General features: G+C 34.0%; 2 protein-coding genes, 1 long non-coding RNA gene and 2 other non-coding genes across 6 annotated transcripts; 4 read left to right on the top strand and 1 right to left on the bottom strand.

Moving 5' to 3' along the window:
• Window positions 1-1,372: 1,372 nt before the first annotated feature.
• LOC114294069 (putative arabinosyltransferase ARAD1) lies at window positions 1,373-8,459 on the bottom strand. 2 transcript variants are annotated; one of them, XM_028238176.2, is made up of 4 exons: window positions 7,631-8,459; window positions 4,214-4,510; window positions 4,025-4,120; window positions 1,373-2,336 (listed from the first exon to the last, which is right to left on the bottom strand). In XM_028238176.2, exons 1-4 carry the CDS (start codon window positions 8,108-8,110, stop codon window positions 1,911-1,913), a joined length of 1,299 nt encoding a protein of 432 aa, XP_028093977.2. In that variant the 5' UTR covers window positions 8,111-8,459; the 3' UTR covers window positions 1,373-1,910. The 2 variants fall into 2 exon arrangements, with proteins under 2 accessions (XP_028093977.2, XP_028093983.1); XM_028238182.2 differs by having other exon boundaries at window positions 1,373-2,290; window positions 7,631-8,419.
• LOC145791194 (uncharacterized) lies at window positions 2,277-3,569 on the top strand. The gene is made up of 2 exons (XR_014331054.1): window positions 2,277-2,408; window positions 3,453-3,569. It is a non-coding gene; the product is annotated as an uncharacterized LOC145791194 (long non-coding RNA).
• A 2,012-nt stretch (window positions 8,460-10,471) lies between the features above and the next one.
• LOC114294077 (large ribosomal subunit protein uL22y) lies at window positions 10,472-14,415 on the top strand. The gene is made up of 7 exons (XM_028238193.2): window positions 10,472-10,569; window positions 10,739-10,775; window positions 10,911-10,951; window positions 13,403-13,633; window positions 13,727-13,829; window positions 13,918-13,985; window positions 14,108-14,415. Exons 1-7 carry the CDS (start codon window positions 10,567-10,569, stop codon window positions 14,174-14,176), a joined length of 552 nt encoding a protein of 183 aa, XP_028093994.2. The 5' UTR covers window positions 10,472-10,566; the 3' UTR covers window positions 14,177-14,415.
• LOC114294252 (small nucleolar RNA snoR74) lies at window positions 11,456-11,586 on the top strand. The gene has a single exon (XR_003640412.2). It is a non-coding gene; the product is annotated as a small nucleolar RNA snoR74 (small nucleolar RNA).
• On the top strand, window positions 11,981-12,112 carry LOC114294245 (small nucleolar RNA snoR74). The gene has a single exon (XR_003640410.2). It is a non-coding gene; the product is annotated as a small nucleolar RNA snoR74 (small nucleolar RNA).
• Window positions 14,416-16,610: the final 2,195 nt, after the last annotated feature.

Here is a 16,610-nt window from a genome sequence, read left to right as displayed (position 1 = left end):
TTTATTGATTTTATGGAACTATTCATCTAATTTTTTTGAAATTAATAGAGAACTATTATATTGAGATAATTTTTGGTAAATTCTATCAAACAGAAAAATCAAAGTTAACTGTTAACATTATGATGATGATAATAATTTTTGGTAAATTCTATCAAACAGACCAATCATGATTCTTAGAAAATATATTTTAAGTGATACTGTTACTTTTTGTTCGATTTCTTAGCCTCCATTAGAGAAGTGAGTTGACTTTTTGACTTTTTGACTTTTTTGACTATTTTAGCCTGAGCTAAAAAGTTTGGTTTGTGAAGGATTTTTTGACTTTTTTTAAGACCTATGGGTTGGTTTTTTTAAAGTTTGTCATATATTTAAGTAAAATTTAGTAAACTCTTTGTAAGTATCATTCTTTTAAAGGCCCTAGAGGGTTGTTTCAGGTGTCCTAAATAAGTGTATTTTTTGTATTTTTAGACTAAAAAGTTGAGGAAAAAAATATAATTGTTTAGGTTAACTTTTTGACTTTTAACGAAAAAATATATATTAAAAAATTGTATAAATTAGTATGTAGGAGAAGGTAGAGAGAGTAGCAGTACGGCCAAACGTCTTGGGCAGAGACATTTGACATAAGAAATAGTTGCCTCATTTGCGGGCATTGCATTGGACTATAATGTTCGGCCCGTGGGGGCCCACCACGGGTCCCTTTTTGCTAATCGAAACCGTTCAATGTATAAAACTCGTCGAGTATTATATACTTATAAAAAATTATGTTGATCGGATATCGATAACTATCTGATCGGATTAATTTTTTTTCAACTGTTACCTATAACACCATCTATTTGTTTTTATACAAAACTGATTTGATCATATAGTTATCCGATTAACGTGATTTTTTGTAGGCATATAGTACTCGACGAGTTCTACACATTAAACAGTTCAGATTATCAAAACAGGACCTGTGATGACCCCTCACTGGCGGAACAGCAACGTGCTTTTGTGCAATATGACTGTACAATTTTTTCTAAAAATTAGCTTCACCTTTGGGATGTGAAACGAGCTTTATTATTTTTTGTATAAAATTAATTTATTTTTTTTTGATAAATAGTGATAACTTTTTAACTTTTTTTTTTATAACTTTATGACTTTTTGAATTATTTTGAAGATGCCAAACTAGACCTCAGTGCTAGTCCCCAAAAACTCACAGCCAGCACTGAAAAAGTTCCATTATTATTTTTTTTTTTCTTTCCACGGTTTCAACCTCTTTCAATCCACAGCAGCACCATAGGAAAAGCATTTCCTAATCCTTCCCTTAATCTACATCACTGCTCAAATTGGTAAATAACAAATAGAAACAAAGCATGCAAGTAGTTAACACACGGAGTAGGAAAAAAAAAAAGAAAAACTTGGCATAAATTTGTGTCAGAACTTACATAACATGATCTCATTCAAGAGCTGCAACAATCGCTGTAATATTTACAAGAATAACCATCGGCTGCAAAAACCGGCATACCACAACCTAGCACATTGGTTCGGGTATTCGCTGATTGTATAAAACATCCTGAGCAAACGCTAGAACCAGTTTTAACCGACTTCACATTGCACACAGATGGTATGGAACCCTAACTCCAAAATTACATGATTAGAACTCGTTGTTGCATGGTTGAAGATAAAAGCACCGCCAAGTTCATGGACAAGAAACCCAGCCAAGCTAATGTCTACTTCTGGGCAATGCAAAAGAATTTTTCCCAAGATAAAACTATTTTCTTTTTCTTTTTCATTGAGAAATAATGATCAACTAAACACTACTCATTGTGTAGATGTCTGTCAAGGTTGCGACTACCTTTAGTTATTCATTCCCTTCAACGGTTGTCGCTATGAATGATTGTGAATGTACAGTATCAGTAAAAGCAGGCTCTGAGCTATCTCCTTCGGCGCCACCAATCTGGAACTTTCAATCTCTGGCTTCTATGTACAGCAAGTGTGGCCGCAGGAACTTTGTGCTTTACCTGTCTCCATATCATATTCACAGCATCATCTTTTTTGGGGGGATACTGGTATTCGAAGTGGTGGGAGATTTTTTTGAGCTGCCTCCACATTTTCAACCATCTTTCTTTTGGAAATTGCCGGAGCTGCTTAACCATGTAACCAGGTACCAATGCTTCTTTGGTAGAGAAGAAAAGTGAGAATTGGGTGTAGTCTATTTCATCCTCATAGGGGAGCTCAATTTTATCACTCACAATAACAGGAACGCAGTGGCTCACAATAGCATCAAAAAGGCGGCACGAGGAAGGAGTGTCTCCTGCAGGATGTAGACAGAACTTCGATAAACGCATCCCTTCCGAGGACTGATATAACAAAAGAGGAAAAAAAACTTTAGAGACGTTGAACATACAACTCAGAAACATAATACAATCATAGTTGTCAAATCGGGATTCGTATCGTGAATCGAAATGGCCTTGTACCGAATCGCGAATCGAATCGAATCGTGAATCGTAAAGATTCAGTCACTTTTTCTAAATTACTTAAAAATATATATCTACACATTTAGATGTTAAATATATCTTATGAATACAAAATATTTAGACTTAAATCAATGAAAATGTTATTTTGAATAATAATCACGTAGTGTAATAGGTAAGAAGTTAACAAAGGTTCCTATGTAAGATCACCGTATTACATTTTTTCTTTTTTAGATATTTCTTATCAACCATTCTTAATAAAGATGTAATATCATCATCTTGCCTTTTTTCTTTTTTTAGATGTTTCTTATCAGCCATTCTTAATAAAGATAGTAACCAAATAGACAAATTATCAATTTCCAAAGTAACAATAATTAACAGCAATGTTGATATTTGGACAATAAGCATATATTCTTTTCTAAGTAACAGTGAGCAAATAATAAGAAGGAATTATTTAGAATCTTTTATTTTAAAGTCTAAAACATTTTAAAAAGTATAACTAACCTCACACATGTAATATTCAATTTAATAAAATAGTAATAAATAATTTATAGTGTAACTTTAATCTTAAACATCTTTATAAGATATATTATGATTTTTTAAAAGAAAAAAAATGAGAAGAAAGGTTAAAAATATGTCGGGTCTGACTGAATCTAATTGGATCCTATTGAAAACTCCATGATCGCTAAAATAACAATAAATCATGTATATATGTTGGTTATTTTGGTATTAAACGCTATTAAAAGTTGTATTATGCCATTTTCACTAAAAAGATGGAGAAAAAAAGAGTCGAAAATATGTCGGACACAATAATTTCAAAAGTTGCATGAATCGTAAAAAGTGAATCGAATCGTGAATCGATTGTGAATCGTGCGATTCACTAGAGATTCACTTCCAAAATAGATCCACCAATAGATTCGTATCGATATTGCAAAAATTGCGAATCGAATCGCGAATCGAATCGTGAATCGTAAGATTCTGATAACAGAGAATACAATAAAGTGAGTCAGAGCACCTCCACCCGATACTTCAAATCTGATGTGGCACTCCAACAGTCACATTTTGATATCAAGTATCAACTCCACCCAGTTGCCAAAAGCTGATGTGGCATTTGGCATCACCCTTTCATACCAATTTTGACATGTTCCTACTTCTTGCCCTTTTTTTTTCCAAATAAAAGGACTTCTATGTAAAATAAAAGAGTTCAAATTTAAAAAATAATAGAATAATAGATTCGACATATCGGGTGGAGACCTTCCATGTCAAATTGACATATGCCAATTTGCCACCTAAAGCCTTCAGAAAAATTTAACATAACAAATTTTGAAGGTTTGGGTGGAGATGCTCTTATATAAAGGCCCACCATCAAATAATTCAGTAAAAATTCCATGCTGAAGTTTAGAAAAATGTCTTGAAGAGGCCGCAATTTAAATGTCCTTGTGGTAATATATTATAGTTCTGTTTGCACTTTTTTTCTTTTTTCTTTTTTTTGATAAATAGTTCTGTTTGCACTTTTTAAAACAGAGAACACAAATATAACATTCTTAGATCATTTATATTACATCAAATCATACCCCTTTAATGCTTTCGCCTGTAGCATAGCTTTGTTCATAGTGGACATCCTTGTAACCAACTAATATCTTTGCTAGTTTAGCGCGAACAATTCCTTCCTGAAACATTCCAGAAAATAAGGGAGATTTGTGTTAGCTCCAAATAAAAGATAATTACACAACAGGATGTTCAACTCTCAAAACCAAACTTACATCTTTCCTCACTGTCCTCCCCCTGAAAAAAAGAAGGGTATAACGAGACTCGTATGGGTCTGGAAGGTCATCATTAGTGAATGAAACCACAACATGCACATATGGAGCCACCACATCTTTGCTCAAATTTGACATGATTCTAGTGTAACGGCCAAAATCTGCAACGATGAGAATAGATGCGTTCACCTGCTCTCGCAAAAATCTGAATGCATTTGGATGATGCATGGGAATTACATGGTCTCGGCCTGCAGACCTCTGCCAGTAATTGGATTGCCTCAAGAACTTAAGTACGTCAACCTGAAATCAAAATCACCCATATTCAGCTCTGAAAATGATAACAGTTGAAGAACGATGATATAGGAATAGATTTTTTTAGTCCCAATATAACAGCGACTAGAGGGAGTGGCACATGGTGCATTATAGTGGCGAAAAGGTAGCCAGAGTGGTTCTAAAATAACATTCAAGGAATCTGATTTTACATCAAGCTATGATGCACGGACACGGACATGAGACACGCCACCGACACGTAAATGCGCAAATTTTCAAAAAATTGGGGACACGACACATTGGGGACACGTTTAATATATATAATTTTATTTATTTATTTTATATCTAAAATTAAAAAAAAATATTAATTCTTATAAAATTACAATAATAATAAAATTAATAAATATATTACCTAATTTTTTTTAATAAAATTGATTTTTTTAAAAATAAAAATAATTTATTTTATAAATTTGAATAAAAACATGGATATAAATAATAAAATAAAATAAAATAAAATAAAAAAAGAGAATAAAAAGAAAAGGATGGAGTGGAGAGAGGGTAAATGAAATCAGACAAAGAGAAGAGAAGAAAGAGAAGGAGACAGAATGAGAGACGGAGGAAGAAGGAAGATAGAAGAGGAAGATGAAGCGAAGGGAAGACGAAGACAGAGGAAGAGGAAGACGAAGACGAAGGCAGAAGAACAGAGAAGCAGAAAAGAGAAGAAGAACAGGTTAGGGTTTGTTCTCTCTGTCCTCAATCTGTCTCTCTCTTCCCTCGACCTATCTCCCTCTCTCTCTCTCCCCTCGATCTGTCTCTCTGGCTTTGGCTCTCTCTCTTTCTCCTCTCCAACAGTTCTAGGGCTTCTTCGATCCACCCACCTGCGTGTCTGAATTGTCCTCGCGTGTCCAACCTCGTGTCCGACTTTGAAAAATTCTGAAAAAAAGGGGGACACGCAAGGGAGAGTGTCGGACACGTGTCCACAGCGTGTCCGACGCGTGTCCATGTCTGACACGTGTCCGACACTCATACGCAAGCCTCAGGGACGTGTCCATGCTTCATAGACATCAAGTTTAATAATTGGAGAGACTGCAGTGAAGCTAAGGTTGTGAATTATATAGCAAAAGATACAGAAGCCAAACAACATAAAAAGCAGAGACAGTAACTTGACAAACCCCTAGTTTTTTAAATGAACAAGTTTTTCAAAACCAGTGTTTTAAAAAGCGCACTTAGGCGCGCGCCTAAGCTCGAGGCGCAGTGAGGCGCAGCCTTGCGCCTCGAACAGGTCGAGGCGAGGCGCAAGAGGCGAGGCGCAGCTTAGGCGCTGAGGCGAGGGCTTTTTTTTGAGGCGCGACGCGCGGGCTTCATGGGCTTTACCTTTTTTTTTTTTTTTTTTTTTTTTGAAAAAAAAAATAAAAAAGTGCTTTTTTTTGTGGGCATGCCTATAGGGATTCAAAACTTTTCAATATAAAATGACCAAATGTGGTCAAAAGAGAGCAAAAAGTGATACCTATTATATAATATATAATATATAATATATAATTGATTCATATATATATATATATAATATTATATAATACCTATAATATCTATTATATAATATATAATATACTTATATAATATATAAAATAGAATATATACTTATTTACAGTAATAAAAAAAATAAACACATGTATGTAAAATAAAATAAAAAAAATTAATTAAAACACGTTATGTAAAAAATATAATAAATAAATAAAATAATATATATATTAAAAAAATTAATTATTTTTTTTCTTCTTCTCTTCTCTTCTTTTCTTATTAAAAAAATTAATAATATACATATTAAATACTTTCTATGTTGAAAATTGTGTTATATTAATATTTTGCTTAACTTTTATAACTTGCGCCTCGCTTTGGTGAGGCGCGCGCCTCGCCTCGCGCCTCGCCTCGCGCCTTGGCGCTCAGGCTCCAGGTGACCTTGGCGCCTTGATGCGCCTAGGGCTTTTTAAAACACTGATTAAAACCTGATTACGTTATATGAGTTCATCCGACAGAAAGGCTCATCACGACTGGCTGCATCAGGCAATTATGCCCCGAAAACTAGCTACCTCTTTGATCTAACTAGGCACTTTAAAACACTAAATCCGACCGACCATTGCATTTCTAACTAATCAAAGGCTAGGAGCACATCCTGTAACTGAAATTGGAAGGAAAAAAAAAAAATCTAATTGCCATAATAGGAATCATTCAATCTGACCCTCCTACTAGGTGTAGCCAACTGGAAATAAACGGGCAAGAGTGACAAAGTCAAGTCCTGATGGTAAATCACTTCAAAAATCTCCAGATGGCAGCAGCATCCCACATAAAATTCAAACTGAGTAGAAAAGGCCGAGCTTAATTTTCTCATAACAATACTACTTTCGAAGACTCCAAGCCATATATGTCTGTTTCAAGAAACAAATTCTATTTGCATAAATTTCATTCAGTAATTCCCAGTTGCATAAATTTTTTCACCCAACAATGAAATAACCTCCAATAAATCCAATTCTGCCACATGCAGCCTAATTAAGAAAAAACACTTTCAGCCTATGAGCTCCTAATAAAGGTATACTCCAAAACCCAATTCATCAGCCAATAAGGCCACAATATTTAGCTGAGAAAAATCGTGCCAGTGTGCCACCTTTTTTATGCCATCTTCAATCGCAAGCAAACAGAACAGTTTAAAAATATTCCATATTCTCACGACGGCAACGAAAGATCTAACTTTTGATTTGAATTCATACCCAGAAATAATGGAAACAAAAACAGTTTCACTAAACATAATCAGGGTCAAGCAAAATCAATAGGCAACAAAATTGATACTTGGAAAAACAGGCCATGAGAATTGTTCTTGGGAGAGTTTCAAATCAGTGTATGTTTTCAAAAACAATTTCATATTACTGGTAAACTTTACCAACTTTAATAATTAAAGTTGCGAACTTTCAATGAATTGGTAAATATTTTGTGAAAGTTCCACTGATTTGCAATTTTCCCAATGTTCTTTACTGAATTAATGCTCCAATCCAAAGCCTTTGGACCCCAAAATTCAATGAAAAGCTATAATTACGCTTCCAAAACAAATCAAAACAACAATCGAAGCTGAAACAACACATAATCGAACACACGAAGTACCTGCAATTGCTTATCGATCTCGGTATCCGGATCAGTCATATTGTGCCCGTGAGTATTGAAACTCAACGAAGAGAAAAACGGTACGAAAAACACATCAGCCGATTCCGGATCCGAAACCCTAACCGCCTCTCGACTCTCATCTTCACCATCATACAACAACGAAGCCATCATCCAATACTCCACGCTGTGCTGCTTCTTCAGCCCCGAATTCGCCGGCCACGGCGGCAGAGTCCGGGAAGTCACCGGAGTTTCGTCGGATCTCCGGCGTTTCAGCATCCCGACGTTGAATCGACGGGGAAGATCGTACATGAAAACCCTGAGCGGCGATTCGGTGCGGCAGGGCGTAGTGTAGTTAGGTAGAGATTGTAAGAGTGGGAAGAAGTGTGATCTGACATCAACCGTTCCGATGTAAATGGAGTAGGTGATGAAGATGATGAGGATGAGTAGGAGAGAGAGGACTGTTTTTCCGATCATCTTCATTTTCTCTCTCTAGAAAGCTCTGGGTTTCTCTCTCTGTACGTATGTATGTATGTACATGTCTGTGTGTAGTGAACCCTCTGTGTGTGTGCGCGCGCGCGCGTTTGATCGCCGTGATGAGTGAGAGTAGACAAAAGGAAGGTATATTGTTGAAAACGAAAGTGAAAACAAGATTGAGATCTCATGGCACGGAATGTAAGCCGTCGGATTTACATACTTTTCCCGGTGGATCCTAGAGAGTGTGAGCTGCTGTGATTTTGTGAGATCTCGGATACACAGGAACTTGTCGCTGTCAATCCACCGTTTTATGATAAATTGCAAACACATCACAAAATTTATTTAAAATAACGATTGTTTCTCATAATTTTAAAAATTATGAACATGTATTGTCCAATTTTGCTTATTTAAAAAATTAATAAATAAAATAATTTTTAAACTATTTTTCTATTTAATAAAAAAATTTACCTGAATTAGATCGTGGGATGTTAATTTAAGGTAAATAGAGCCTCAATTAATTGTCGTAAAATATTAGTCAAATAACTTTTTTAATTCATTTTTTTCCCTCGATACAATACAACTTCATTTTAGGTTAATTTTGATATTTTAAGCAAAGCACTCACATTATTCAAATTTATCTAATGGTTGACTTTATTTGATTACAATTCTCATAAATTATTTTTAAACATTCTATAGTCTTTTTTTTTTTTAGAAATATAAAAATTAAATGTATATAAAAAATAAAAAAATAATTAAAATATATAATAAAAAATCACTAAAATAAACAAAAATCTTTAAAAAATGCACACAATTTTTGTTTGAATTTTGATTTATTTTTAGTATTTTTAAAAATATTTTAAGTAATTTATTTTTACTTTTCAGATGCATCTTGATTAATGTATCTAAAAAATAAAAAATAATAATTAAAATATACAAAAAATTACTAAAAATAAATCAAAATTCGGCTACAAATAATTTTTGAAAAATTAAACCAAACAAACATTTGGGGCTTGTTTGGTTTGGTTTTCAAATCAATTTTTTGAGAGCTCAAAACTCAAAATTTGTTTCAATTTTCTCAAAATTATTTTTAATAACTTTTTCTATCTCATCTCTCATTCTCTCACATTTTATACATTAATCAATCTTTTTTTTTCTCTCATCTTGCATTACTTCACATCATACACATCAATCAATCACTTTTTTTTTGGCACCCCGCTATTTAATTACAAAAAAATAACAAATCATCCCAAATTATAAAACTATTTTAAAAATATACAACAAAATAAAATTTTAAATATACAATCAAATAAAATTTTGAATTTTTTGTAAAAAAACTTATATTTTAAAATTTATTTCAAAACCAAACCAAACCGCCTTAGCCTGTGTTTGGCAAGTGGGTTTGCAGGTTTTTTTAGCTATTTTAGCCACAAAAAACAAAATAGGCTATTTTAGCCATAACAAACAAAACATCACATCCAACCCATAATCATTACATTCTTCTCTCACAAAAAAACTCAAAAAAGCCAAAAAGCCAAAAAACCCTTCCCAAACCAAACTTTTAAGCCCAGGCTAAAATAGCCAAAAAAGCCAAAAAGCCAACCCACTTCCCAAACGGAGGCTTAGTTTTTCATCAGTTCCTTCAACCAATAATTCTTAGGTTGATAGTGCATCTCCAATTATTCATGAATTTGTTCATTAATTTTTATGAAAAAAATTCAAATTATGATTTAACCATTTTATCAAATATGAATCCAATAAAAAGAGAGATAGTTTTTTAACTAAATCAAGATGAACTAAATCTTTTTATCAGTTATCACATATTTAGTCATTCCATCGTGCATCATGTTCTAATTAGGAGTGTTCGAGAATAAATTTTTTTAATGAAAAGAATTAAAAAAAAAATAGATAAATTAATTTAACAATTGATAATGATATTTTGATTAAAAATGAAGGCCTTGTTTGGTTTGTGTTTCTCAAAAAATTTTGAGAAAAATTATCTACAAATAAGCTTTCAAAAGTAATCAAATCAAACAAATTTTCTCAAAAAAAATTTCCAAAACTTGTTTGGTTTACAAATTTTTCAAACAAATCTCTCTCTCATACACATCAAATCAATCATTTTTTCCAAAACTCTCTCTCAAAATAATTTTTTAAAACATCTTTTGAAAAAAAATTAAATCAAATAAATTTTCGTACTTTTTATCTCAAAACATGTTTCTCAAATACAAACCAAACAAGGCCGAAGATTCCGGAACAAGGCCTAACTTGGAAGGACTGGACTAAGGAGAGCTGCATATGGGCCTTAAAAAAAGCCCAGCCCAAATTGACCCCACAACTCGTCTCCAAAAATTAGGGTTTCATTACGCTCAATATAAAACCCATAGCTACGGCCTCTTTTTTTCTCTTCTGCGAGAGCACAAAGTGAATCACTTCATACTCTTCTCGACCCAGGTGCAGCAGCTATGGTAACAACTGTTCTTTACCTTCTTCAAAGTTCAATTTTTTGGTTTTCATATCACTCTCAATCTCCTGATTTTCGATCTGTAATATGCAGTACAAGCATATGATTGTTTAGCATTGCTGGGAAGTTCTAATTTATTTATTTTCAATTTTTTTTTTCTGTTTATCGTTCAGGTGAAGTACTCAAAAGAGCCTGACAATCCCACCAAGTGTAAGTACTTTTCTTGTTCCTTTCTCTTACGTTTTGATTTACAGATTTTTATTGATTTTTGGGTTGCCATTTTCAATGTTTTGAGTCACTGTTTATTGAGTCTCATTGTGTCCTGTCCTGGCTTTTATTTTACAGCCTGCAAAGCCAGGGGCTCAGATCTCAGAGTCCATTTCAAGGTATTTGTTACCTTAAGTTTTTGTGCGTATATATGTGTTCTTAATTGTTTGCACTTATGTACATTATTTTCAATGAATGATGTTTTATGGGTTTTGAGGATTGTTCTGTTACGCTGTGTGTGGTTGGGGATTTGGAAAGGGAAAGGGAAAATGCATGTATTATTAGGTGAAATATAAGTATATTTTATTCACATTTCACCTATCTTTTTTCTTTCTTTTCCAAATTCCTTCTGAAATTTCACCTATCTTTTTTCTTTCTTTTCCAAATTCCTTCTGAAATTTTCCAACCAAACACAGCGGTAGTGTAGTCTTATGAATCTGATCTATAGCTAAACTAATGTTATAGTTTGTTATAGTTGTGAATCTCGCTTTTCTATATGCACATTTGTGTTTTTGCAATGTTGATGTCTGGTAGGTGTATGTAGGCCAATTGTTAAAATTTGACGTCCTGAAATGTGGCAATTATTATTGGTTTTGTTTTTTCTTAGATAGTATAACCTGATGAAAAAAGCAGGGGTCCATTGCCTTTTTGTGGATGGGTCTCTCGTAAACTTCAGGGAAATCAGCTCGCATTGTTATTGGGTGAACCTCTTGAGTAGTCAATGACAGAAGGTTCAGTAAATGATGGAACAGTATATTCAGTTTTGGGAGAGTGGTTGTGGAGGTTTGCTTGTGAGCATGATAGATGTTGGAGATGGTTGATGGCAGTGGAAGCATAGGTGTGCTTGGGGGAATGGGCCCTTGTTAGATTTGCCTATATCTTGTTGTACAAGTCTTTGGATAGAGATTTAAAAGTTATGGAATTAGTACAAGGAACATTAGATGGTGGAGGATGTGGGAGGTTGGAGAATAATTTTTCTTATTGCAGTAGATTTGGATGTTACCATGGCTGACTGGGCATCTTTTGTTGCACGGGGAGTTGCAATTATCTAGATGAAGTAAAATCTCTCAATGATGCTTTGATCATGGGAAAATTCTCACCATTGATAAACTGGTCTGGAAAAAAATTTGTGACCATTTAACCTGATGAAAAAAGCAGGGGCCTGTTGCCTTTTTGTGGACAAGTCTCTTGTAAACTTCAGGGAAATCAATTTGCATTGTTATTGGGTGAACCTCTTGAGTAAGTCAATGACAGAAGGTTCAGTAAATGATGCAACATTATGTGTTCAGTTTCCGTATGTTAGAAGTATGTTTGGCAAGTGCTGTATCTCTGCTATGTGGATGCAGATTCAAAATTTTAATTATTGAGTCTTCTTTAAACCGTTACTTAATTGACGTAGGTACTGCTGTCATTTGCTTAATTTTTAAAAATACCATTGTGATCATGAGTTAGAGCCAGAATACCTATGTTGCACGGACACGGACACGGACACGGACACGTAAACACGCTAATTCTCAAAAAATGGGGGACACGACACGTTAGGGATACGTTTAATATATATAATTTTGTTTATTTATTATATGTCTAAAATTAAAAAAAAATTATTAGTTTTTATACAATTATAATAATGATAAAATTAATAAACATATTTCTTAAATTTTTTTTAATAAAAATTGATTTTTTTTAAATAAAAATAATTTATTCTATGAATTTTAGGTTTAATAAAAATAAAGATAAAAAAAATGGAGGAGAGAGAGAGAGATGAAATCAGGAAATAAAAGGAAGGGAGAGAAACGGGAGGAGAAAAAGAGAAGTGAAAAGAATAGCGTGAAATCAAAAAGAGATAACAGAAGAAGAGAAGAGAGACGAACCAGAGGAGAAGACGAACAGAGAAGATGAAGGATAGAGAAAGACGAAGAGAAGGAAGCAGAGCAGAGAAGACGAAGAAGATTACCTCAGGTGAGGGCTTCTTCGATTCATCTCTTTTGAACAGATTAGGGCTTTTTTTGTTCAATCAATCTCTCCCTTGATCTCTTTCCCACTTTCTCTCCAACAGCTTAGGGTTTTTTGATCCGTGTCCAGAAAGTGTCATCGTGTGTCTACCGCGTGTCCAACTGAAAAAATTTTAAAAAAAAAAGAGGACACATTTGAGAAAGTGTCAGACACGTGTCCACAGCTTGTCCGTGTCCAACATGTGTCCGACACTTGTATGCCAGCCCTGGGAACATGTCGGTGCTTCATAGCCAAATACTATGGGCACATTGAAAATACTTAAAATTAACATTTTGAATTTTTCTTGAGAAATGCTGCATGGAAGCATCCAAGATTGCATGATACAAAGCTAAAAATGCTCATCAACTCTTCAATCGTGATGTTAGTTCTTGTTTGAAATACAGGTAGTTGTCACTTTGTTTCTGAGATCACGTCAGCACTATTATTTTATTCTGAGATCACGTCAGCACTTTTATGTTATTGCCAAGTGTGTTCCTTGTTATGATGTTCAACCCTTACTAGTGTTGCCAATTTTGACGTGAAATTCATAGTGCTATTTCTTTTTATTGGCTCAATAGAACACGAGGGAGACAGCACATGCCATCAGGAAGCTGCCTTTGGCCAAGGCTAAGAGGTATTTAGAAGATGTTCTGGCTCACAAGCAGGCCATACCTTTCACGCGTTTTTGTAGGGGTGTAGGACGAACTGCTCAGGCAAAGAACAGACATTCAAATGGACAAGGACGTTGGCCTGTCAAATCTGCTGGATTCATACTCGACTTGCTTAAAAATGCTGAGAGTAATGCCGAGGTACTGTCCCAGCTGGTGGCATGCATTCTTAATTACTAGTTTTTAACTTGCAAATGTCTTTACTGATTGCATGATTGTTCATTCATTCACCAGGTGAAAGGTTTGGATGTGGATACACTTTACATATCTCACATTCAGGTTAACCAGGCACAGAAGCAGAGACGCCGCACGTACCGTGCCCATGGAAGAATCAACCGTATGTTTGACTTCTTTTTTTATATTGTTTATACATTTAATTTTTGATATTTTAATTATCAACAGGAGTGTGTTACTTATCTTGGCAGCCTACATGTCTTCCCCCTGCCATATTGAGTTGATCTTGTCTGAGAAGGAAGAGCCTGTTAAAAAAGAGGTAGGTCCATTATCATTTTATCAATTTAGAAATATAAACTAGAGGATAGAGGGTGGAATGAGGAAGGAATAGAAAGTACATTTGAATTTGTTGCGTCTTATTGGCTCATGTTCCTTTTGCAGCCCGAGTCTCTGTTGGCAACTAGCAAATCCAGTAAGTCTCAAGCTCTGCGAAGTGGTGCATCCTCTTGAACAACTTTGATACAGTCCGTAGCTTAAGAAGTTTTTGAGTCTTCTCGCTCTTATCCTGCATTTCTTTGGAAGATTCTGTTCCATCTCTTTTTTCCCCCATTAAATACTCGAGAAAATGCATGGCTTGGCTATTTTGTCAAAATGCTTTTATTTGTAAACATTGTTGATTTCTTTGTTGAATGTGTCAATTGTGATGGATACATACTAATGGAAATCAGAAAAATAAAAGAAAAGAAAAATGAAATGGGTCTTTCATATGTGACAATGCCATACTGATGGGACAAATTAGGAAACAGTCCTAACAAATCATAAAACAGTATTAGTAATCTTGTTTTAATGCTTGTGCAAGATTTAACACAAAGGGTAAGAATTTCAAAATTTAAATTTTTTAATGATAATCTTATCAGAGCATCCAACTCTTATAATACGAGTTCAAATAATAATTCATTGAAACAGTTCTTATAACATGATCCTATTGCAATGAATGTCGGCAAGATCGATTCAAGTTCGAGTTCCAGTTCGGACAAATTATAAGAACTGGACTTTCTCTGGCCTCTTTTTAATAAACGGGTTTAAACCACAGTTAAACCAATTGTCCATGTGAATTGCCACCTATTCATGTCAACCCTGCCCGAAGTTGACAATATATATCGATATATAGATATAATTCTGCATTGCTTGTAGTGCTGCACTTTCTCTTTGATATTTTAACATTAGAGTTTGACTTCAATTGTCTATTACCAGAGAGACTTGGCAACTTGTAGAAATTGTGCATATTTAGAGTTTGAATTCAATTGTTTATTACATGAGGGCCTCTGCAAGTTGCAAAAAAATGAGCATGTGAACGATGAAGTTGCTATAAAATGAAAATATAATGGACAAGTAAATGGATCGAGTTTAATAAGATGGATAAATAAAGACTCTAAAGTCAAAGCAAAAAGTTGTTAGACAAAAAAATAATAATAAATACAATAAGATGTGAGAGCTACATATGGATCGGATCATGTCTCTCTATTACGCATACCCGGTAAACATACTAGAAAAACTTGTTCTTCCATTTCATTTCTTTGCCAAAAGTTTGTTTTCATTACCTATCAAACACACTGACGTTTTTTAGCAAAGCAAGAGCTCTTCGTTTGGTGGAGTTTTGGACTCACTAAGTCTCCATTTGGGACAAAGGTTTGGAGCTTTTTTGATTAAAATAATCACAAAAAACAAAATAGGTTTTTTAGCTTAATAAGACCAAACATCACATCCAATCCATAATCATTACATTCCTTCTTTTACAAAAAAGTCAAAAAAATCAAAAAAATCAAAAGTCCTTTCTTCCCAAACTAGGTTTTGGTTTTTTAGACCCAGGCCAAAACAGTCAAAAAAGTCAAAACACCAATCTACTTCCCAAACGACGAATCATTTGTACAAAACTGATTTGAGCCATACCATGAACAATAATTTAATTGTACCTTTGAGGGAACAAGCTATATAAGAAGGTGCGTTGTAAATTTGGGAGTTTTTCCAACCTAGCATCCGTTTGGCAAGTTGGTTTTGAGGTTTTTTAGGTTAAAATAGTCACAAAAAACAAAATAGGCTTTTTAGCCTAATAAGACAAAATATCACATCCAATCCATAATCATTACATTCTTTTTCTCACAAAAAAGTCAAAAAAGCCAAAAATCCTTTCTAAACTAGGCTTTTTAGCCCCAGACTAAAATAGCCAAAAAAGTCAAAAAGTCAACCCACTTCCCAAGCGGAGGCTGAATCTCCTTAAAGGGAGTTTTTTTTGTTCTTCTACTTTATCTGTTTGTTTCAGAAATTTCATATTTATTGTAATTTTAATATTTTATTTTGGTAATTTTTTTTGTAATATTCACTAATAATAAGGATATTTAAACGTCAAATGGAACAAACTATCGTAAATCCAATGAGAATGTTGTAGATCTCAACAAAACTTTTCGATTCAAGAGAGCTCACTTTAAAAGATGAAAAGATAAAGAATTTCGATTCAAGAGAGCTCACTTTAAAAGATGAAAAGATAAAGAATTTTGATAAAGTGAAAAAATATACTGCCCATTTTGATAAAGTGGATAAATATGTCCTCACTGAAAAGAATCCAAAAAAGGTCTTTACTCATGGCATGACGGACGATGGATATACTGCCCATTTTGATAAAGTGGATAAATATATCATAGGTGAGTACAGTTGTCGGCATTATTTTTTGAATTGTCTTGCGGATCAATTTTATGATCACTATGATACCACTTACTCCACTCCCAAGAAAATTTGGAAAGCATCGCAGAAAAAATATGATCCTGAAGAAGTTGATGCAAAGAAATACATTGCTAGCCGCTTTTATCGATATCAAATGTTAGAAGGTAAATCAGTGATAGAGCAAGTTCAAAACTTTCAAATGATCGTTGAGGAGGTCAAATCCGAA

The sequence above is a fragment of the Camellia sinensis genome, chromosome 5 (assembly GCF_055761805.1).
Source record: "Camellia sinensis isolate YWXY chromosome 5, ASM5576180v1, whole genome shotgun sequence".
Classification (NCBI taxonomy): domain Eukaryota; kingdom Viridiplantae; phylum Streptophyta; class Magnoliopsida; order Ericales; family Theaceae; genus Camellia; species Camellia sinensis.
The sequence above is the reverse complement of the archived record's forward strand: the minus strand, read 5'-3'. Positions and strand labels throughout refer to the sequence as shown.